Source organism: Mauremys mutica, chromosome 1, assembly GCF_020497125.1.
Source record: "Mauremys mutica isolate MM-2020 ecotype Southern chromosome 1, ASM2049712v1, whole genome shotgun sequence".
NCBI lineage: Eukaryota > Metazoa > Chordata > Testudines > Geoemydidae > Mauremys > Mauremys mutica.
In genome coordinates, this window is record NC_059072.1 from 51,508,999 (window position 1) to 51,534,020 (window position 25,022).

The 25,022-nt window shown below is 43.4% G+C and overlaps 1 protein-coding gene across 3 annotated transcripts in view; it reads left to right on the forward strand.

The window, feature by feature from the left end:
* Positions 1-25,022, forward strand: part of DOCK4 (dedicator of cytokinesis 4) — a 428,604-nt gene that overhangs the window by 323,957 nt on the left and 79,625 nt on the right. For all 3 annotated transcript variants that reach the window (XM_045031826.1, XM_045031832.1, XM_045031842.1), the window contains 4 exons: positions 6,058-6,152; positions 20,188-20,263; positions 22,022-22,122; positions 23,752-23,810. In XM_045031826.1, coding sequence (XP_044887761.1) covers positions 6,058-6,152; positions 20,188-20,263; positions 22,022-22,122; positions 23,752-23,810 — 331 coding nt within the window. The remainder of the gene's footprint in view (positions 1-6,057; positions 6,153-20,187; positions 20,264-22,021; positions 22,123-23,751; positions 23,811-25,022) is intronic.

A 25,022-nucleotide genomic window follows, 5' to 3' on the forward strand; every position in this document is an offset into this window, starting at 1 on the left:
GGCACTTTCATGGAACTTTGTGACTTGCTTTCCCCTGTCCTGAAGCACAAGAATCTAAGACGAGAGCAGCCCTCACAGTTGAGAAGTGAGTGGTGATAGCCCTCTGGAAGCTTGCAGTGCCAGATTGCTACCGTTCAGTCGGGAATCAGTTTGGAGTGGGTAAATCTACTGTGGGGGCTGCTGTGATCCAAGTAGCCAACGCAATCACTGAGCTGCTGCTATCAAGGGTAGTGACTCTGGGAAATGTGCAGGTCATAGTGGATGGCTTTGCTGCAATAGGGTTCCCTAACTGTGGTGGGACAATAGACGGAACGCATATCCCTATCTTGGGACCAGACCATCCTGGCAGCCAGTACGTAAACCGCAAGGGGTACTTTTCAATGGTGCTGTAAGCACTTGTGTATCACAAGGGACAGTTGACCGACATCAATGTGGGATGGCCAGGAAAGGTGCATGACGCTCGTGTCTTCAGGAACTCTGATCTGTTTGAACAGCTGCAGGAAGGGACTTACTTCCCAGACCAGAAAATTACTGTTGGGGATGTTGAAATGCCTCTGGTTCTCCTTGGGGACCCAGCCTACCCCTTAATGCCATGGTTCATGAAGCCATACACAGGCACTCTGGACAGTAGTAAGGAGCAGTTCAACTATAGGCTGAGCAAGTGCAGAATGGTGGTAAATGTGAATTTGGATGTTTAAAAGCTCGCTGGCGCAGTTTACTGACTAAGTTAGACCTCAGCAAAACCAATATTCCCATTGTTATTGCTGCTTGCTGTGTCCTCCACAATATCTGTGAGAGTAAGGGGGAGACATTTATGGTGGGGTGGGAGGTTGAGACAAATCACCTGGCAGCCAGTTTTGAGCAGCCAGACACCAGGGCGATTAGAAGAGCACAGCAGGGTGCGCTGCGCATCAGAGAGGCTTTGAAAACCAGTTTCATGACTGGCCAGGCTACTGTGTGGCAGTTCCATTTGTTTCTCCTTGATGAAAACTAGACAAATTAGAGGATTGGGCCAAAAGAAATATGATGAGGTTCAACAAGGACAAGTGCAGAGTCCTGCACTTAGGACGGAAGAATCCCATGCACTGCTACAGACTAGGGACCGAATGGCTGGGCAGCAGTTCTGCAGAAAAGGACCTAGGGGTTACGGTGGACGAAAAGCTGAATATGAGTCAACAGTGTGCCCTTGTTGCCAAGAAGGCTAATGGCATTTTGGGTTGTATAAGTAGGGGCATTTCCAGCAGATCAAGGGATGTGATCATTCCCCTCTACTCAGCACTGGTGAGGCCTCATCTGGAGTACTGTGTCCAGTTTTGGGCCCCACACTACAAGAAGGATGTGGATAAATTGGAGAGAGTCCAGCGGAGGGCAACAAAAATGATTAGGGGGCTGGAGCACATGACTTATGAGGAGAGGCTGAGGGAACTGGGATTGTTTAGCCTGCAGAAGAGAAGAATGAGGGGGGATTTGATAGCTGCTTTCAGCTACCTGAAAGGGGGTTCCAAAGAGGATGGATCTAGACTGTTCTCAGTGGTAGAAGATGACAGAACAAGGAGTAATGGTCTCAAGTTGCAGAGGGGGAGGTTTAGGTTGGATATTAGGAAAAACTTTTTCACTAGTAGGGTGGTGAAGAACTGGAATGGGTTACCTAGGGAGGTGGTGGAATCTCCTTCCTTAGAGGTTTTTAAGGTCAGGCTTGACAAAGCCCTGGCTGGGATGATTTAGTTGGGTTTGGTCCTGCTTTGAGCAGGGGGTTGGACTAGATGACCTCCTGAGGTCCCTTCCAACCCTGAGATTCTATGATTCTATGAAAACACGCCCCCTTGGTTGACTCTACTTCCCTGTAAGCCGACCCACCTCCCCACTTCAATCACCACTTTCAGAGGCAATAAAGTCATTATTGTTTCAAAATCGTGCATTCGTTATTAATTCAACACAAATAGGGGGAAAACTCACAAGTTAGCTCGGGAGGGGTGGGTGAGGAGGGAAGCACCAGGTGCGATGGTGGATGAGGGGAGAAGGGAAGGACAAGGCCACACTACAGTTCAAAACTTATTGTATGAGAGCCTTCTGTTGCTTAGGCAATCCTCTGGGGTGGAGTGCCTGGGTGCCCATAGCCTCCTCTTCCCTCCCGACTCCCTGCGTTCTTGGGCATCTGGGTGAGGACGATATGGAACTTGGGGAGGAGGGCAAGCGGTTATACAGAGGCTGCAGAGGCGGTCTGTACTCCTGCTGCCTTTCCTGCAGCTCCACCAGACGCCTGAGCATGTCAGTTTGCTCCCCCATTAGTCTCAGCATTGCATCCTGCCTCCTTTCATCGCATTCATTTAATGCTTTCCTAGACTCTGCCATTGTTTGCCTCCACACATTCTGCTGGGTTCTTTCAGTGCGTGAGGACTGCATTAGCTCTGAGAACATGTCGTCGTGAGTGCATTTTTTTCATCTTCTAGTCTGCTCTAGCCTCTGGGCTGGAGATGATAGGGGGAGTGTAGAAACAGTTGCAGCTGCCGGAGATTAAAAAAAAAGGGAGAGTAGTATTTAAAAAGATACATTTTAGAGAACAAAGGGAAAACTATTTCTCACTGAACCAAGCGATTCACATTACATAGCACATGTGCTTTTGGTACAAGGTCGCATTTTGCCTCTTATATTGAGTGCTTGCTGATTTGGTGTGAGACATCACAAATGCTCAGCTGGACAACAGAATTCAGCTTGCAGGCAGTCATGGTAAGGCACAGGGTTTCAGCTTCTTCAACATTCATAACATGTGGGAACGGTTTCAAACAGCAGCACCCTCCTTTCCCATACCAAGCAAAGCCCATTGGGTTGGCCATTTAAAAGGAGGGCCTGCAGTTTTAGGGTGAATGTGCAGCACACCACACACACACCCCAATTCTCTGGGATGATCGCTTCACCACCCCCACCCCACCACAAGGCTAGTATCAGGGAAGATCCCTGTCAGCCAAACGCGAACAGCTCAGCATGAACAGGCCTCCCCTTACCGTATGGCTAACAGCGGGGATGATTTCTTTTCAGCCAAAGGCAAACAGCCCAGCAGGAATAGACACCTCTGAATGTCCCCTTAAACAAATTTCACGTATTTCAACCAGGTGACCATGAATGATATCACTCTCCTGAGGCTAACACAAAGAGATAAAGAACGGATGTTGCTTGAATCCACCAAAGCCTGGGCCCATTCGCTGCAATGCCTTGTTCTGCAGTGATTCCAGACTACTTGCTACTAGCTTGTGGCCTACCATGGAGGACGGAATAAGGCTGCACTCACCAGAAACCTTCTGCAAAAGCTTTTAGAGTACCTCCAGGAGAGCTTCATGGACATATCCCTGGAGGATTTCCACTCCATCCCGAGACACGTTAACAGACTTTTCCAGTAGCTATACTGGCCGCGAATGCATCCCAAGTCTTCAGGGCAAATTAATCATTAAACATGCTTGCTTTTATACTCTGTATTATATTTACAAAGGTACACTCACCAGAGGTGCCTTCTCTGGCTTCATGGTCCAGGAGCCTGCCTTGGGAGGGTTGGGAGGGTATTGGCTCCAGGGTAATGAACAGTTCCTGGCTGCCGGGGGGAAGGGATTCTCCGCTTGCCTGCTGTGCACTATCCTCAACAACCTCCTCCTCATCTTCATCATCCACAAAATCCTCATCCCTGTTGCGTGAGACTCCCCCCTTGCAGGTGTCCATGGACAGTGATGGGGTAGGGGTAGAGGTCCCTCCTAGAATTGCATGCAGCTCATCATAGAAGCGGCATGTATGGGGCTCTGACCTGGAGTGACCATTTGACTCCTTTGGTTTTTGGTAGTCTTGCCTGAGCTCCTTAATTTTCACGCGGCACTGTTCTGTGTCCCTGTTGTAGCCTCTGTCCATCATGCCCTTGGAGATTTTGGCTTATATATTGGCATTTTGTCTTTTGGAACGGAGTTCTGCCTGCATGGATTCTTCTCCCCATACAGCGATCAGATCCAGTACCTCCCATTCAGTCCATGCTGGAGCTCTTTTGCGATTTTGGTACTGCATGGTCACCTGTGCTGATTAGCTCGTCATGCTAGCCAAACAGGAAATGAAATTCAAAAGTTCCCAAGGCTTTTCCTGTCTACCTGGCCAGTGCCTCTGAGTTGAGAGTGCTGTCCAGAGCGGTCAGAATGGAGCACTCTGGGATAGCTCCCAGAGGCCAATACTGTCAAATTGTGTCCCCATTACCCCAAATTCGACCCAGTGAGGTTGATTTTAGTGCTAAACCCCTCGCCGGGGAGGAGCACAGAAATCGTTTTTAAGAGCCCTTTAAGTCAACACAACAGACTCGGACGTGTGGACGGGTGCAGGGTTAAATTGACCTAACACTGCTAAATTCAACCTAAACTCGTAGTGTAGACAAGGGCTGAGATACAGACAGAGGGAAAAGGCTGCAAGCAGTGCAGGCTGTTTCTCCCAATTCAGAGACGAGGAATAAGCCAGACCACTTTGATCTCTCTCTCTCTCTATGCAGAGAGGCTAAGCTTAGGGAGGAGAATATGCATGCAGGTCTCTGTCATTGTGAATATAGTTCCCTAAGCGTTGTGTATCTTTTGGGCAAAATAAATCAGGTTTTGTTCTGAAGAAGCCATTTCTGTCTCACTGCAAACATATGCTATCACGGAATCCCAAAGAGGAACCCTGGCAGGACCCATCCCCAGTTGGACTTGCTGAATTAGATATGATTGGTATCAAGAGGCTCTAACCAGTGTCCTGCTCTGAGAGTGGATAAATTCAGAGAGCTAACGGCCCAAGGCCTGACCTCTTTGAGGGGTGCATTCAGAGAGACCCCAAGACAGGGCAGCAATGCAGCTAGCCTGGCATCCATGACAAATGATGCCCTTCGTACCATAAGCACAGGGATTTTTTCAGCATGCTGCTGCGGGGAAAAAAGTCTGGTCAGTGTAATCTGCTTCCAGCTTGTTGGGCGCTAGCATCTTGAAAGTCATCCTTAGGTGCTGTACTCCCCTTTCAGGAACCATCTCAGCATCAGGCAATGTCCATCACCTACAATTCAGTAAATATTGGGTTTGAAGGATACATCTGGGCATTCAGAACTATTGGATATCCTCAGCTTGTATTTGCATCAAATCTATATAGGGAGCTAATTCAATACAGTTGAGATAGGCAGAATCAAATATTGTTGTTTCAAGGTCATGTGCTGCATTGATTCTGTTCAGCTAATAATACCCTTCGCATCACATTTTTCATGATGTGATGCTCACTTTGGTTACTAGAAAAATACAGACAATGTTAAACGAAATAATAATGGGCTATTGGAAGTAATGCCTTATCCAGGAATTTTTTATTTATAAAGATTTGAAAGACTACTACTTTGGCTGTTTAATTTCACTCATCTCACTGATTTAAATTATTTGAGATTACTCAGCTCAGAAGTGGTGCTTTGTATCCTCAAAGCAGTTTACAAACATTAGCTATTTTTACAAATGAGAAGAATGAGGCAGAGAGGATAATTGACCTGCCTAAAGCAAGACAGCTGGGGTTAAAAGTCTCTGGCTTAGTCATCCCTGTTGCCCAGTCCTATAAGTGTGTCCCCTCTGTTTCTGACCTCCTGTTGCATACAGTGGAGATTCGCTTACACATTTTAGGAGTGATGAAAAATGGACATGATCACGGAGGCATTAAGATCTCTGTAATACTCAGGAAATGTTGCTTTGGCTTGCAAAGTGCTCATGGGAGCACCTCTGTGGAAATGTATGTGTGGGAAACTTGGAGTATCTTTGAGATTTCTCCCTTCTGTATGTCATTGTCACTCAAATAACACATTAAATCATTTTCCCTATTTTTAGGAAAAGTGAGTAAACAATTTATTGATGTTTCCTTGGGAAGCAAATAAAAAAGTGTGGGGGGAAAAGTACTCCTGGAAACAAATGTCAGAGTGTTTGTGGTTCTGCTCTTTTCTGTAATTGCTTTTATTGTGGTTATGAAAATATTTTTGGAGTTCATTTTTCCTTTATTTTAAACAAAAGGATAGTGAGGTTTCCTGTCTTCCTTCCCTAGGATTTCCTGCTGCAAATTTTTACTGTGTTTCGAATACTCATACGACCTGAGATGTTTCCAAAAGACTGGACTGTGATGCGTTTGGTTGCTAACAAGTAAGACATTTTTAAATACAGTATAATTAATATTTGAGAGGAGTGAATATACTTGTGAACTATGTATAATAAATATGCAAAATTTCCTTTAAATCTTTCCATTTACAATATTCGATGGACACAAAATATTTTTATAATTCTCCTGATCCTTTCAGTTAATTGTCACATGACCTAACTGGTATCCTTTATACTGTTGAGAATTAATTTTAATCAACTCTTTATAACCTGGAGCCCACTTCAATATGTTTACAGAAAGGCAGTTGTTAATAATTACCATCTCTCTTTTCCAAGTTGCAAATGGCAAATTATTACAGAACTTCATCTAAATAACTGTTTATCAAAATAATAAGTTGGTAATGATTCAGATCTGCTTGTTCCGAAAAGGAAATCAAACTGTTGCAAGAACATTTTTAAAAAAATAGGGCTTGTGAAAAGTGCCCAAATTCATCTTCTCAATTCACAAAACCGGTAGAGGTGCAGCAGCCGTAGTGCAGGCTTCCATCCACTGCCCTGCCAATGTGCCTCAATGACTGTAATGAAGCCACCTCTTTGCTTATTCATTTCTTGCACCTAAGAGACTGCCAACAACATGCCAGTTTTTCCGATGTGAGTACTGATCACTGGCAGCTGGACTGAAACCACCAAACTAATTTCACCAAGATCACTAAACAGCTAAACGTTTTGTTTATAATCCCAAGGGTGACACTTGACAGGAATTAAACCATTATCATTACAGTTATTGTTACTTATTTGTATTGTGGCAGTGCCTGCAGGCTCCAATGATGCTGTACAAACTCATTATAACAGTCCCTGCCTATTATGGCTCAATTCAGCAATACTTGGTGTCCCATGACTGTGTGTATGTGTGTGAGCATTTGTCAAGCTTTCCTGTGATTTAGGAGGCAAACATTTTCCCTCACTTATTTTTCTCACCTGATTTAATTCTCCTCATCTTGCTGAGTTTAAATTTCAGTGAGAAATGCTAATAATCAAGGAATGGATGTGATCATTTATTTCTTCGTGAGGTTTATGAAAGATGAGGCAGAGAGGGAGAACATATGGCTGAGTAATCACGCTGAGGAAATAAATCGAGAAACGTGAAAGAGAAAAACACAAGAACCTTCAAAATGAGAACGTAGTATAAGAAAGTGTTACATATTTCAGAAACAGCTGGGTTGTCAGATGGCTTGGCAACAGCTGACATGTAGAAGACTGAGATTTAGGAGTGACCTTGACATTCATTCCCCAGATTGACGGTGATCAGATCAGCTAAAGGTGAAGTCTTTGAGCTCTGCGGGGAGGCTATTGGCCCCACCATTATCCTAGTTAGCATCAAGCATTGCTGTTACTGAATTCACATCAAGCCATTGATGACTGCCTAGGTGGGAACCATGTGCCCAGCTCCATCACCAAACAAGATAGATACTGGAGTAATGATAATAGCTTATGCTGGGAATTGATTCCATGAGAGAGATTAAGGGAGATAAAAATTCACTTTGATGCTATATCATATGGCGATTTGTGAAGAGAAAAATATTCCTGTAGAAAGGGGTTTCTGGATCTTGGCCTCTCCACCATTCTGATAATATTGGCCTGCACCTCTCTTACTGTAAATACCAGAGGCAGCTCTGGCTTGTCTGCAAAACTGGGGGGTGGGGGATGTTGGCCAGGCCGTTTACATCATTGTGCCTCTGACAGGATAATCAAAGTGGAAATTCATCATTCCAACCCTATCCATTGCAATCCTATCTTTTATACCTGCTTTTGAGGGCAGCATTGAGCCCCTACTCTCTGCTCTGCCTTAGGAAACCAACACATCTGGGGCTTTTTAACCTAATTGGAACCACCTGCTCCATTTATGAAACTCCTCTCCATTTATTAGTCATGTGGAGCAGGGCCCCAGGAAAAGCCCAAAGCTAAGAACTTCTCTTCCTGCAAGGAGCCACAGAAGAGTAGCTGAGCCACAATTGCTGAGCCACAACCAGAGCACCTTCCTGAGTCAGGGGAAGGGACTGAGGGGTTGGGTGACATTCTGAGGCTCTAACACACAGCAGATGAGATCACTACAGAGATGCTTGTGGAGTTGTGGGGCAATACTCTTTAGCTCCTGTGGCTCAGCAAACCCAGCTGTTCTCACTGACCTAGGACTCTTCTTGAACTCATTATTCCAATTCACCTATAATGGGAAGAACTACAAGATGCTAGCCCAGGTCCTTAAGAGCATAATTGTTGAAAAATCTGGCATCTTTTCTGACTCCCTTCTTTCCAGAAGGAAAATCTGGGTTCTCTAAGGGATATTCCCTTGTACTTCACCAATTACATATTGGATGGGGAGTGGTACCAAGTGGCTAAGACACAAAAGGGAACATCAGACAAGAAAAGAGGCTGGGTCTCCATTAATGACAGCCATCTCCACCAGAGGCAAAAGTAAACCAAAAGGCCAAAAAAACAAACCACCATCCCCCCCTCCCCCCCACACACACACACAATCCACCAGAATAAAGCTCAAAAGCACTCCAGAGCCTAATTTTTCTTCCAAAAAACTGTGGTTCCTCCCCTGAAGAAGGGAAACACTTTGTTTTGGATTCTGATAACCCAAAACTGGAGAAGTAGGAGAGAGGTTGTGGTGCTTCCCAGGGAGGGGAATCCAGGGTTGTGAGGTTCCTCACTTCCACCTGCCCTTAGAGTGAGGAAGTCTGCCATGGGTCAGATCCCCAACTCCACTTGCCATGGGCAACCTAACCACTCCACTGTAGACTACAGCCCACACTGTCACACTACAAATTAGCAATTGGCACACTCCCACTCTCAAGCCCTCTGAGTATCTCCCTGGAGCATCCAGCCTCGGGTCCACTGGACATTTGCAGAATTCACAGATCTGCTGTTTCCAAAGAAATACCCCAGCTTACTAATTCCACCTCCGATACCACTTCCCTCAACACACAGCACTTTGATAGGTTCAGAGTGAAATCGAGTATAAATTTACTTAACAAAGCAAAGAGACTGGCGTAGTACCAAGTAGAAGTATTGGAATGAAATGGTTACATATGAAATGAAATCATAACATTCATTTGGGATCCTAGGCTTAGTTAACTGGATGCTCTCATGTCATATAAAGTAACGCTCACCAAAAATCTTTGTACCACTTTGCAGCCAGGTTGGCTGTGATCCCCCTTTCATGAGGCATGTACACTATCAGTTTGCCTGCCAGGTAAAGGACGCTGTGTGTTTCTTTGCCCCCCAAGATATAACAGTCCAGTCCTTTGTCTTTACAGCACAGGAGTGTCCTGTATACGAATATTGTTTATTCCTATAGATTTTTCTCTCTTGTAGATTTTGCAGTCTTTTATATAGGCTCTGGCTAATGTGCAAATAGGATACATTGTGCGGCATACAATACACAACGGCCTGGACAAGGAGATAGGTGTCCATTACCTCCTGCCTGAAAGAAACATGTCTGAGACATGTTACCTCCTAGTGATCTGCCTTAACTCCAAGACTTTAAAAACATAATTTTAGTATAGATAGATAATTCCTTACATATTATATGTACGTACATTCTACAATAGTTATGATGACCAGTGGACTACTAGCTCTTGCTGGTTACATGCCACCTAACATTCAGATATCCGACTTAGGGGGTATATGTGAAACCCTGTGCATGCCCTGTGTGAGTTGGCACCAAGGGGTGCCTGAGTCACGAGAGGCTCTTTCCCCAGACATGTTTGAAGCAATAGAGAGGAAGTTGGTGGCCGCCGTCACGAGACAACCTGCTCCTTCTCTTTCTCTGGCTAACTCCAAGGATAGATATTACCTCTCCAAAAACTAAATAGAATTTGCGATCTTTTTTAAGTCCTCCTCCTTCAGACAGACTTTAGGGAGACTTGGAAACAGAGGGAAAGACCTTAAGCAACAAGCCCTGAAACAACATGGTTCTAGAGTACAAAGATTCTGTTTTCCTTCTCCAGGAAGAGTTCAACAAGATTCACTCATCTCTCACTCCAGACACTTACTGTGACTCTGAGTGTCATTTTATCCATCTTTAGCTTGTAGGTCTTCTGGTCTCATTATTCCATGGGGGTGAGAACTTCAGAGTTTTCTCTTAGGGCATGTTTACATTTGGGAAGTGTGATTGCAGCACTTATGGGCACACCTGAGTTACCTTTGATCAAGTCATGTCACTAAAATTAGCAGTGCAGCTGTGGTAGCATGGGCAGTGGTACTGGCTAACTGCTGGAGAATGTACTCAAGGTTCTAGGTGGGATTATACTCAGCCACGATGGCATGAGCTAGCCCTTTTTAGCAAGTATCTCGATTGGGTATGTCTAAGTGTGCTGCAGACCCACTTCTCTGTTGCAGTGCAGACATACCCGTAAAGGACCTGAAACCATTCCAAACAGAAGCAAAGGAGAGTGAAGTTACCCTCCAGAGTGATTCAGTACCTCAGTTTGTGGTGATCAGAAGCCCAAGTGATGGGAGAATCAGCCACAACTGGACCCCAAATTCTAACAATGGATAGCAAAGGGAATATATCCAGGACAGCACAATGCATAAGGAATGTGGTCAAGGTCAGAAAATCTCCAGACTTTCAACTTCCTAGAGATGAGCAGTTGGGACTTAGGATCACTTGAGGAAGGGGCACTTCCTAGTTCAATCAGACAGAAATTATGGTTGGAGCAGCTGCAGCACTAGGGCTAGATAGGCCCTCCCTCAGCTATGTATGCTTGTGGTGGGAGGAGGGAAGGTAAAGGACGAGATAAAAGCAACAGCTTCCAGGAAAGATGTAGCCTAGACTCCCTCAACAGCAGTCAGATCACCAGAAGCACTGGGGACAGGTGGGAGTCCTATCCTCTCACCCTCCTGTCCCCAGAGTCAAGTCTGAATTGTATCTAGTATTTTCAGGAAGAGGTGTTCAACCACATTGTCTGAGACCAGGGGAGAGGTGTAAACATAGAGAAGCTATAGCACAGTACAAATATCTGTCTTTCACTTATTTTTTTCCTCTTTACACATGCAGAACTTCTATTAATTAAAAGCTTCTTGGGTCTTCTGATGCTGAAGGATCCATATTGGGATATATTTTTATTTTGCTGCCCTGGCTCTTGTGAAATTTTTCTTTTTTCACTATCTTGTCAGTAATGATGTGGCATCTGATGTGTATTTTCAGATAAGATCATCCTTAGTTGGATGCTGTCTGCTATAAATCAAAAACAGAGAGGCTTAGGGAGGAGTGTTCTGTACTTAAGGAGCCAAAGATGAATGATTTATGATCAAGCATCCATTGTATGGCAGCTGCTACAATTCTGAGTGCTTGAATGTCCATCACTGACTAATATCACTGAGTAGCTTTGCAAAATTGCCAAATGTGCACCACCAGAATTGCTGACATATTTTCACTTTGAGAATAGGTGGCACAAAATATGAGTGAACTCTTCCAAAATTTAAGAAACTGAGACAGTTGCAAACAAAAAGAGAGAAATGGTATAAAAATAGGAGAAATAAATATTTTTCAAATGTCGTGTGACAGAAATAGGGACATGGAAAAGATCTTGTCTCTTATGTCTGTCACTTGTAATGACTAAACAATGGAATAAAATAAAAGCCCTCATTCGATACTGTCTTGTTCTGTATAATTTATATAACTACTCAGACATTAATCTGTAATGGACAAATCAAGACTCCATTATTATATATGCAACAAAAATGGGTAATTACTTAAGCTCCTAAGCATTATTGGCAAAAATGTTGCTATTACAAGTGTATTTTATTCTTCATTGTCATAAACAGTTAGTTAAGGGTTAAGGTTTTTGTCTACCTGTAAAGGGTTAACAAGTAGTACCTGTGGACACCTGACCAGAGGACCAATGAGGGACAAGATTATTTTCAAATCCGTGTGGAGGGAAGTTTTTTTCCCCCTGTTCTTTGTTTTCTTAGAGAGTCTCTCTTGGGAATTAAGAGAGTCCAGACATCTTAATCAAGTCCTCCCAGGTTTCTGCAATAAATTCTTCTATTCAAGCTAGTGAGTATTAGCAAGGAACTAGTATTCTTATACTTTTATTTCTGTATTTGCAATTCTGTGTTTTGCTATAGAATTTCTTTAAGTCTGTACTGTATTGCTTTTACTGAGAAAGAAGGGAGGGGGAATTCTCTCCAGAGATTGATAAGTTTGGACCCTGTAGATTGTTCCATCTTGGGGACAGAGACAGTCACTTTCTTTTTTATTCTTTAATAAATTCTTTTCGTTTCTTTGGACTTGGTTAATTTCTTCTCTTGTGGAGATTCAAGGGAAGGGGAGGGGGAGGTGCAGGGGCGGCTCTACAAATTTGGCCGCCCCAAGCAGTCATGCCCGGGAGGCGCCCCCGAGCCGCGGGAGCAGCAGACCTCCCGCGGGCATGACTGCGGAGGGTCCGCTGGTCGCGCGGCTCGGCTGGACCTCCCGCAGCTGCGGGCGGTTCGCTGGTCTGGCGGCTCCGGTTGAGCTGCCGCAGGCATGCCTGCGGGAGGTCCAGCCGAGCCGCGGGACCAGCGAACCGTCCGCAGTCATGCCTGCGGGAGGTCCACTGGAGCCGCCGGCCGAGCGTCCCCTCCGCAGTCATGCCTGCGGCAGGTCCGCTGCTCCCGGGGCTCCGGTGGACTTCCCGCAGGCATGACTGCGGCAGGTCCGCCGGCCCAGCCTGCCGCCCCCCCGGGAAAGGGCCGCCCCAGGCGGGTGCTTGCCCCGCTGGGCTCTGGAGCCGGCCCTGGGGAGGTGAGTCCCTCTTTGTGTTGGGTCAAGGATTTGACTCGGTGTAATCTCTCCAGAGCAGGCTGGAGAGAGGGAAGGGGGGAGTGGAACTGGCTGTTTCTCTCTCTCTGGTGAGATTCAAGGTGTTTGGATCTGTGTTCCCCAGGGGAAGTTTTTGGGGGAACAGGGAGTGTGTCAGACACTTAAAAACTGACTGGTGGCAGCTTTACCAGATCTAAACTAGGATTTTAGTTTAGAGGGAAACCAAGGCAGGTCCCCACTTTGGAACCCAACAGCTCTAAGTGGGGGTGAGACCTATGACATTCATAATGGAAAATATTATCTTCATGTTTCTGTTCAGTATAACATCTGCTTACTACCTAAGTTAACTGAAACTAAGTGCCATTTTAGCAATGCTTCTAATCATAAACTGCAGCGGAAGACCATGTGGTTGAAGGACTCCTAAATCAGTTACCGTATTTTTCCGTGTATAAGACTATACTTTTTCCTAAAATCCTTAGACTAAAAATAGAGGGTAGTCTTATACACGGAAGTAAGCCCCCTGTTCCCTGCCTTCTGACCCCCCCCAACCCCTATCCACCCCCCCACCCCTGAACTCCCCTGCCCTCTCTCCAACACCCCCTCCCTGCCCCCTTACCGCGCTGCCTGCACGTGGCTGGATCCGGCGAAGCGGGACCGGGGAAGCGGGGCCCGGCGGCCGTGGACGGGGACCGGAGCCGGGCAGCCCAAGAAGCGGGGACGGGTAAGCGGGGCCAGGCGCCCAGGGAAGCGGGACCGGGTAAGCGGGGCGGGCGGCAGGCGAAGCGGAGCCGGGGAAGCGGGGCCGGGCGGGCGGCCGGCGAAGCGGGGCCGGGCGGCCGGCGGGCGAAGCGGGACCGGGGAAGCGGGGCCGGGCGGCCGGCCGGCGAAGCGGGACCGGGCGGCCGGTGAAGCGGGACCGGGGATGCGGGAGCCGGGCGGCTGGGGAACCGCGCGGCTGGGGAAGCGGGGCTGGGGAGCCAGGGAGCGGGCGGCCGGGGACGCGGGAGCCGGGCGGCTGGGGAACCGCGCGGCTGGGGATGCGGGGCTGGGGAGCCGGGCGGCCGGGGACGCGGGGAGCCGGGCAGCCGGGGACGTGGGAGCCGGGTGGCTGGGGACGCGGGGAGCCGGGCGGCTGGGGAACCGGGCGGCCGGGGATGCGGGGAGCCAGGCGGCCGGGGACGCGGGGCCAGGGCAGGAGCCGGGCGGCCAGGGACGCAGGGCCAGGGCAGGAGCCGGGCGGCTGGGGAGGGATGCGGCAGGAGCCGGGCAGGGCCGCCGCAGGAGACCAGCCGGGGCGCATGGCCCTCCTCGGCCCCTCTACCCCTACCTCCGCGTTCTCTTCCTGTGCCTGAGCGGCAAAGTCGGGGGCGGGACAGCTGAACCGCGGCTGGAGCGGCAAAGAAAACAAAACAAAACAAAAAATCTGAATTTGGGGTTAGAAAAGTTGGGGGCATCTTATACATGGGGGCGTCTTATATACGGACAAATACGGTATCTTGACAAAGCCCTGGCTGGGAGGATTTAGTTAGGAATTGGTCCTGCTTTGAGCAGAGGGTTGGACTAGATGACCTCCTGAAGTCCCTTCCAACCCTGATATTCTATGGTCTACTTCCACAGAGGAATCCAAAATTCTGCGACATGAATGCCATACTATATGTCTGTCAAAAACTGGAAATAACACAGTATTATTCATTTAATTAAATAATCCTTAGGTTAGAATAATTTCCCTTGTCTGGATGATTCTGCTGGTTGGCATCTTTCCAGGGCATTTAACAGACTTGCCTGAATTCCAGAACTGTCATATTTCATTAGCAATGAAGGACAGCAATGAAGGACAATAATGAAGAGGGGGAGGGATAGCTCAGTGGTTTGAGCATTGGCCTGCTAAACCCAGGGTTGTGAGTTCAATCCTTGAGGGGGCCACTTAGGGATCTGGGGCAAAAATTGGTCCTGCTAGTGAAGGCAGGGGGCTGGACTCAATGACCTTTCAAGGTCCCTTCCAGTTCTAGGAGATTGGTATATCTCCAATTATTACCTTTAATATTTCTTGACAATAAAGTGAGGTTTCTGTTACACATTAAGCAGAGATTTGATATTTAAATAATATTCAGGTATAGTATGATATAATGGTGCATTAATCTTTCCACTCCTGATGCACAAGTCGCTTTCATTTAAAAGATCACTTAATTTGCAGAAGTCTCATTTGTCTATATGGTATTAACCAATGTGGTTTCTTTCAGCAGTTTTCTAAATGTTAGAAATGCTAGGGCATCTGTCTCTTAAAACCCAATGGGCTATGTCTTCACTTACGAAAAAAGGCAATGGAAGTTCATATTTATAGTTAAGCAGGTGCTCTGTGAAATAAGCTTTGGTATATTCTGTTTTTTGTGTATATTAAGATCCCAGATATATCATTTGATAACCATAACATCAACTTTTAGAAGATTCTCTTGGTTTCCTCTGAACTTAATATGACCAGGACTGTAATGTCTTTTAGAAAACCTTCTTTTCATCAATGAAAGCAGAATATACACATGACCCAAAGCACCCGGGTAGTCACATATTAGACACAATTGTGATCATCTTTGTACAGAATATGCCATGTAGATATCATTCAAAAACTAATTCACTGGTCAACAATATCATGGTGAAATGTATGTAGCAACATTATACATAAAGTTATGAATTCCCCCAGAATGATATTACTAGAACATGTTCAAGACCAGAGCTAGACCTTGCCTAGATAAAGGTGTTAAATAGGTCTGTCGTAAACAAAGGAATGTGGGTTTACCTCAATTTACATATACACATAAATAGGACGATCAAGACAGCAGGGAGAGGAAATTGAAAGAAACAGAACAATTTACATTTTGGAAAACACCAGTGGGGGAAAAGAACAGTATAAAGCTTCCTTCACTATCAGACTCCATGTCGCCTTCCTCACAGCTTGAAGAATCCATTTCAAAGGTTCACTGGATTATATAAGAAAGGGGCAGAGAACTCTAAGTTATCGCTTGCATTTAAGAAGACAAAAGAACTAGCTTCCAGGCGAAATTCTGACTGAGAGGGTGGGGATCATCCATTTTTCTGGAAGACTGTGGGTGGAAAAAAAAATCTTCAAGAAAGTCTATATCTTGCTAGGTTAAGTGTTTAGTCATTATAAAGCATTTTTTAATTGATCTCATTTAAAATCCTATTTTATTAATAAACTTGTTTTACTTTTAATTTAAACCAACAATACTGTTCTTGAATTAAAGTGTTAGGTAATTTCAATTAAAGTGGTAAGCTGTACATTTTGTGCATTTAGAGGAGTAAATTAACCTTATTATTTTTCTGAATGGTCTAAGAGGGAGCTGGACATTTCAGGGAACATGGTTTCAGGAAATTTGGGACTGGGAGTTTGTTAGTCACCTTGCTGGTTGTAACCAAGGCTGGTGGAAGCCAGAGTGGGACTGTGGACAGACTCTTGGGGTCAGAGTTGCTGATCCAGGGCTGGCTGCATAGCACACAGACACTCCGGGTGTGACCCGCATGCTTGTTGCTGACCGAGAGTGTCCCAGGCAGAAAGCAACAGTAGCAAATCATTGTGAGGCACTTAAGGTTAAGCGGGGACACAACCACTCACTGGTCTGGATTGCACCCCAAAGTATGACACTGGGGTAATTGGCAGTTTACCTGGCTATTTTAACTGAGCTTTACACTTCAAGCACTCGTAAAACAGTTTTAAGTGATTCTCAAGTGAATAGGCTAGGAACAATCAAAGAAAGGTTACAGTTATATTACATTTTTGTTTGATTATTTTGGGCAATGAAAATAGAAGAAACGGAACAGTAAAGATGAGTAAACAGCACAAAAGGCAAGCTGGAAGCTACAGCAGCAAAAGCATTGTAAGGCACTTAATAGTGCATGGCAAGTGTTGAAACAACCCATTATTGATCTGGACAGCACATTCCAGAATGCCATGATGATACGCAAGAAAGAAACACGTCAAATTTAGTGTTAGTTTCTTCATTATGACCACTTAGGATATTCCTGCTAGCTCACATATGGTGCTGTAATCTGAGAGATGTACAATAAATTCTTCATACAAGTATGTTTTGTAATATAACAATGTGGCTTACACAATTAAATATATGAAATACTTGCTCACAGTTCTAATTTTGTAGCATGTATGTGTATAAATATATATACATAGGTCTGCGAGAATGTAATTTTTTTCTGTGTGAAGGAAGTTTTTCTCTGTTGAGGATTTCTGTACTTGCGTTTCATTTTGAAATAATAGCGCACCAGCTGAGAATCAGAAGCTGTACTTGAAAGCATTGCTTTATAGTGGATACTAGTGCAAAGTGGATGCAAGTGGGTACTTGTGAGTGTCATCAGAATAATGTAAAATTGAAGTTTTGAGTTCTTGATGTGTGTCTGGAACAACTCAATGGATGAGATTTGGAGTCTTTTCTTGTAAAATAATTGGCAGTTCTGAATATATCAATGGCTGGTGATACAATAAAAAAATGCCTTAATTCCTTAGTAAGATGAATATTTTGCCATTTGTCCACAGGAATTTATATTCAAATTTTATTCTTTTATTTTAAGATCACAGGCTGGGAGGGGAATTTGAATGGGCTACAAAGATGAACGACAAACAATATTTGGACAATTAAGAAGCCAGGATGCAGTACAATTATTGAGAAAATAAATAAATATGGCGATTAGAAATTGTGTCATAAAACTAAAACTAGTGAAATTTGAGAACCAAAGATCGCGTTCCAAAAGAGATCTATGATTTTATTAATTCCAGATGTTCAGCCACTTCACAGATTTGAAAAAAAAGAGATTGGCATTATTGCAGGACCAGTCTGCAAATTAGGAACTGAAACCCAAATTCTGTAACCAGTGAAGTTCTGAGTTATACTTAGAGAAAAATGTCTTATTCTGAGACCTTAAATCCACCAATAAGGGCATGAAGAAAAATTGATAATTACAGATGTCATAGGTCTCACCCCCACTTAGAGCTGTTGGGTTCCAAAATGGGGACCTGCCTTGGTTTCCCTCTAAACTAAAATCCTAGTTTAGATCTGGTAAAAGCTGCCACCACCCAATCAGGTACGTGGATTGGGACACAGTCCTTCCCCAAAATCCTTGGGGATCCCAAGAGCCCCAAATCCATGGAGTTCTTACACCCAGGAAAAATAAACCATTCCCCCCTGCTTCCTCCCCCTTCCCTTTTCCTAGGAGAGATACCGGGATCCAACTACAGAGGGATGCCTCTCCCCTCCCCTTTCCCTGAGAATCCACCCAAGGAAAGATCAACCAAGTCCTTTACAGAAAAAATGTATTAAAGAATAAAAAGAAAGTAACTGTCTCTGTAATACCCAGATGGAACAATACACACTGTCTAACCTATAAACCTGGAGAGAATTCCCCCTACCCCTTTCTTTCTCAGTAAAAGCAAAGTAACAGCAAACAGAAATAAAGAATTTCCTTTAGCAAACACACAATTGCAAATGTAGAAATCAAATTATAAGACTAATCCGCCTTTCTAATTAATACTCACTATTGAATAGTAGGAACTACTCCAGGAGAACTTGGAGACATGACTGGCCTCTCTTAGATCCAAAAAGAGAACTCTCTAACAAAGAACACAGACAAAGGCTTCCCTCCACAGAGATTTGAAATTATCTTGTCTCTGATTGGTCCTCTGGTCAGGTGGTCATCAGGTACTGCATGTTAACCCTTTACAGGTAAAAGAGACCTTAACCCTTAACTATCTGTTTATGACAACAGAGAGGCTGAGCAAGTATTTTGGGTGGAAATCTATGAGCATCTAAGTATGTGTCACTTTGCTTTGTCAAATTCTAACATTAAGAGGTTGGTTTGGCAGATACAGCATTTTAAAACAACCCATTGCATTACCACATTGTACTGTGTATGAGGCCACCAGCCAAGAAGAGTCATGAATGCCAATAGCCCATATGGAGATTGCAGGAAAGGGCCTGCTGAGTCTCTTTGTCCTCTGGGTTCCTATAAAGGATAGTCTAATGGTATTGAGGAATTCAGGAGTCCTGGGTTTTACACTGACTTCTCCTATGATCTTGGGCAGGTCACTGAAGTTCTGTGCTTCAGGTTCCCTATCTCTAAAAAATGGACACTAATATTTATCTACCTCCAATAGGCGCTGGAGGATTAACTATCCAATATATTTTTAAGATGAAAAATGCTGGATCCCAAATACTAAGTATTTATTTTTTTTAGAACTGTGTCACTGGTTATTCAGATACCCCATTTAAGGGCCTTTTACATACACTGTGTATCTGCTCTACTTCAGTTTCAATTTTTCATGTCTTTTGCAGTTAGTTCACAAATTGTTGTGTGATTACAAATGAGAACAAAGTACTGCAGCCCAGTGTAGTGAGATGCATTGTGACAGAGGCACAGCAGGTGTCAGCTGAATCTTGATTCATTCAGACAGGATGTATTCGGATGGTCCATGAATATGTTCCATCTTCATAGAGTTCAAAACCTGCACTTTTGTCTCTGTTGCCTATTCATTCAAGCCAGGTTAGCACTGAAGTGACCAAAAGTTACCACCATCTGAGTACTAATGATAAATAATGTGAAAGGAGTTTGCCTATCTCAATCCAGCTGGGATAGATTAATATCCTCAAGGTAACTATCAATATGGTAAAATATCATTATCACAGTATCACTGCCCTCTTGTTGGCAGTCCAAACAGAGAGCCATAGATGTAGTTCCTTCAGGTATTGTTGATGCAGATTTGCATTGCAGTGGTTTACACTACTACTGTCTCTGCTATGTCTGTTCTGTCTGTAAATAATGTTTGCAAATAGTGCAAAATTAAATATTCTTTCATGCACACACTAAAAAGAATGTTTAGAACAAGTTGTTCTCATTGCATACATGATCACTGATAGGACCAAATAGAGATTATAAGATACCTATGTGGTTTGGGTTGCACAATAATGTGGTATGTATTTTTCCTGTTAATTTTATCTTGCCACAGCTGTTTTTACAAGCACTGTTCGTACAGCTACACCATACATATTGTCATCAATTTGTTTCTTGACGTATGTATTTTCTGGCAACAGATCATATTGGTATCCAATTATTCATATATGCTTAGAATATAGTAATTACTGTAGTTTACACATTGTACCTGGCTTTATTTTATGAAAAATGGCCTAGTACTTAAAGAATCAAAGTTACATTTTTCCAGTTAATGAAAGGTAATACTTCTTTTTCTGTTACCAGTGTTATTATTACAACAGTCCTGTATCTTTCGGATGCCCTTCGTAAGAACTTCCTAAATGAAAACTTTGATTATAAGGTACTGTAAGAGTGCACTCCCCCAAAATATATGTTCAATGACATAAGTAGTGCAAAAGCTTGTCAATCTGTTGCTCTTTTGATTTTGGGTTGTTGCTCTTTGGATTAAATGTACCTCTAATTTCTGAGCTGTAAGATTCCTGTGGTGCTACCAGTCTCAGCTGATCAAAAGTCATGAGATTGGTTTAAAAATTATTAGGTTGTGTGTTTTGTATTTGGGATGCTTTTTGTTTGCCTTCTGATTTGAAGTGTTAAGTGCACCTGTGTCATGTGTTTTGGATCAAGGTTTCATGATTAAGAAAATATTTTCTGTTCTGCTCGTATTTCAACATTATCTCAGAAAATAAAATGAACTGTATTACTTATTCCCTGGCATATTTGCCAAAACTATGGCTTTAGATTTTTTTTAAAATTCTCTCAAGACCAATTAACATGGCATGTACTGTTAAAATTATAATGCTATGACATGTCATGTTGGATATTGTTAAAGATATTAGCCTGTGTTCAGTGAGCTGTGATATCTGAAATAACCCATGGCCAGAGTGTTATTTAGGGGATTAAAAACAAAAGGCTCAGTGATGGCTCCAAAGAGGTTTACTCATAGCAGAGAGGGAAAGTGAGCATACAGCCCAAGCAGTGGTGCTTGGAGGCATTATTCTAGCTGTGCCATGTTATAAGGCACAGGGGCTGATTTTCAGGGGTGCTGAGCACCCAGTGCTGCCAGTGATTTCAAGTACAGTTGTGGATGCTCAGCATCTCTGAAAATCTAGGTCCATGCTACACCTCAGGAGTCATTGGGAGAATGTTGGCCTGAAGTACTAGATACTGTGAAACTATGTAGCCAGTGCTCCCTTGTGTAGCTCTGCCAATGTGCAGGAGCTAAAGCCCACATCATTAACTGCTAACTGGCTATTCCCCAGGCTTATTTAGCAGTTATTACTGTTTCCTGCACCTATTTTCCTTTCCTGCATAGCTACATTGGAGCAGCCATAATCTGGCCTAGAGCAGGGGGTCTCAAACTGAGGGTCAGGACCCCTTAGGGGGTCACGAGGTTATTATGTGGGGGGTGGCAAGCTGTCAGCCTCCACCCCAAACCCTGCTTTGCCTCCAGCATTTATAATGGTGTTAAATATATTAAAAAGTGTTTTTAATTAGGGGCGGGTGTCGCACTCAGCGCTTGCTATGTGAAAGGGGTCACCAGTACAAAAGTTTGAAAAAACAGAAGTTTCAGCAGCTGATCCTCCCAGTGAATGTGCATGGAAGTCAGTTATGGGGCAGTATGCTTTACTTCATCTTTGCCTTGCTGAGACACTGTAATCATTGATGCTTGCAAGTTGTATCAGTAACAAGTAGAGCTGCCCAGAGAACAACAACTTTTTCTATATTTGTTTTCATTCCACTTAGAGAAAACAAATTCTTTTGAAAGTTTTTGCAAAACAGAATTGTGTCAAAACTTCTGTTTTCAGATCAAAATCGCCAGGTTTTTAATTCAGTTCTCATTGTCTCTGTGAGAGTCCACCATGGACCCCAGAAACCTTCCCTCCAAAAATATCATCAAAATTAGGATGTCTCTACAAAACATTTCAGCATTAACAAAGCAGAATATTTGGTTGAAAAAACATTTAATCAAAAATATTGTAACCAGCTCTACTGATGAAGAATAAGACAAATGGCACAACTGAAAATTTGCACCTAGAGTGGACATAAAATGTTAGTGCTGAGAAATGGAAAATAACCAAATACCTTGTGTTTATTGTAGATCTGGGATTCCTACTTTTACCTTGCTGTCATTTTTATAAACCAATTATGTCTGCAACTGGAGATGTTCACACCTTCCAAGAAGAAAAAGGTGTTGGAAAAGTAAGTACCAGTCAGGTTCCATAAAATTACTGCAGATCAAACAATTATGTTTTATAAAACAGCGTTATGCAACATATGGACCTGATCCAAAACCCGTTGAAGTAGATGAGTCTTTTTGCTTATTTTAATGGGCTTTGGATCAAGTCCTATGTGACTTCACAATCCCCCAAGAATAAAATTGTTGACCCTAAGAGCCCCTCAATGCCCACTGGCTGAGGGCCCACTATAGTGTGGCTCATATCAGGCCTGATGCACTCACTACCCCAAACGCACTGTTGTGATAATATGTATTTGAAAGATGTTTTGTTAGGTATTATATATAAACTGGTGGAAGGCTGGATTCGAAAATCATTTGTGTGATGTATATATGTGTTTTGTATAAAGAATTACGTGTGTGCTGGAAATATGTTCTTAAAATGTGTTTGGGAGGCAGTGCATAAATCAATCCTCCCCTAGACAAAGGAATGTGGATTCCCCTGTCTGACTGGCTCTATTACAGGCCAGGGACAATGAAAGTATGTTTACATATATGTTAAACAAAGCCATCAAGCTATTGAGGCGAAGGGAGTCTGCACCCCAGGAAGCCTTCCTGGCTCTAGAAGAATAGACAGTGGATTTAGGGTAATATAAAGGGAGATAAAAGATATTTTAGTTATCCATCACTTAAGGGACAAAAGAGTCAGAGCTCTTGGAAACTGTGGAAGGTGGTTCCTTCAGCCATGTAGGCTGAAGTGTATGGGAACTGACTGTATATGAAAGATTTGCCTGAGACCAGGATTGTAATTTGTTAAGCTTTAGACACTAGAAAGTGTGTTTTATTTTGTTTTGTTTGTAACCATACCTGTCTCTTTTTCTTTTGCTTAGCATCACTTATATCTCTGTTCTTTATTAAAAAGCTTATTCTTGTTTTATTACAAAACCATCTCAGTACTGACTATTAAAGTAAAGTATGAGGCTTTAACGCTAACAGACTAGTGTGTGCTCTGGCTGTTTGGAGGCAGTGAACTTGATAATGTCTGTGAGAGTCACAGTGAGAGGGGTTGGACACTGTAGACAGACATGTCTCAGGAACTGGGTTGAGTGATTGTTACTTGTAAATCAAGGTTTAGGCTTGCAGAATCTCAAGGAGTTTGCTGATGAGTTAGACTATGGTGTCTGACACCTCGACTATTTCCAGCGAAGTTCATGCTTGCTGAGACAGAGCGGTAACACAGTGCCTTATAGTTCTGGGTGTCCAGAAAAGAACATCACAGGGTAAAATAAAATTATTAGTTATCTTTGGGGGAAGACAAAGGAAAAAATCTGAGGCATATTAAGAGAATAGATTGGTATCACTGCTTTGTCATATCATTGTTACTGTTTGTAACGTTTAGGGAGCTTGTACTAACAATATGTGGAAATTAATGTATCTTTGTGAAACAAGCCATTTGATTAGATATGTATTGGACATTAGCAAACTTCCTTTTTCCTTTTCTGTGTACTACATCCATCCAAAACTTGGGGAGAATCATTACTGCATGGAAATCTCACAGTTCATCTTGCTACACAGGAGCCTAAATTATAATATGATCTTGTAAAATTATGTCGTAAATAATGTTCTGCTTAAGTGTTTTTTTAAATATTTCACAGATATGGTGACATGCGAGTAACAATGGGATGTGAAATCTTCAGCATGTGGCAAAATTTAGGTAAGGAATTGAAAAAAATCTCCTCAATAAAGATTGACAGTGAAACAAAGTAGCACAAAAAAGTTGAACAAAATATGTGATGAATTTTAGTTAAGACTCCTGCATTACATTACTGGTTCTGCCGGTTTATCTGGGGCAAGCCACTGCCTCTTTGTTTCTTGGTTTGTCCTCCTGGAAAACAGTTCTAATTCTTTTCATAAATGTTAAGGAGTTGAATTAATTGTTTGGATTTGCAAAGTGTTTTCAGATCCTTTGATGAAGTAGTTTGTTTGACAAACACCAGTCCTCTTGATTGAAGCTCACCTAATGTTTTGGATACAAATGTTGTCCACTAGGTTCAATACCGTTTATTTCTTGAAAAAACTGAGAATGAACATAATGCTCAAATCAAAGCATTATTATCATTGTGACGCCTTCTTTCCTCTATGAGAAAATGTTGTTTTCCAAGATACTGAAAGATAAGAAAAATCTAAATGATAGATTTTATTTTTTGACAAGAGGGTTACATTTGTACATACAAAAATTCTGTAAGTAAGTGTGTATTCCTCATCTGGCCATCCCAGTAATTCGGGCACTCTTGTTTATTAATTAAAGCTGTTCCTTTCTCAAAACCTTCATCTTCCCATGACTTGTAAGTCAAAAATACCCACTGACAGGTAAAGTATCTGGGAGGAAAGTAACTCAGAAGAACACACCAACTATCTCACAGAACTCCTGTGTGGAGCCATAACAAAAACAACAGAGAAGCCAGGAGAAGGAACATCAGTTGCTGCTATGATCCAGCAGCAGCATCCAGGATCCAGAAGCTCTATCAGTCAAATGCCCCCAAGGCTCTGAGAGAGATCCTTGGCGGGCCCTCATCTTACTGCGCAATCCCATCCAAGAGACTATTCTCGTACGTCAAGGTGTCCAGAATGACACACAGCGTCTAGGATGCATTCATCCTCTACACCAGACTGACTGTGCAGGGGGCCTGGAAGAAGACTTTACATCACAGGAAGTAATGACCAGACTTACAAAGATCAAAAACACAGCTCCAGGAAAAGATGGCATTCACTGTAACTTCCTGAAAAAACGAGACCCCGGTTGCCTGGTATTAACTGCCATTTTCAACAAATGCAAACAGTTCCACTGTCCTCACAGCTCCTGGAAGAAATCTATGACGGTGCTCGTCTACAAGAAAGGCAAGTGAGACGAACCCAGCAACTGGAG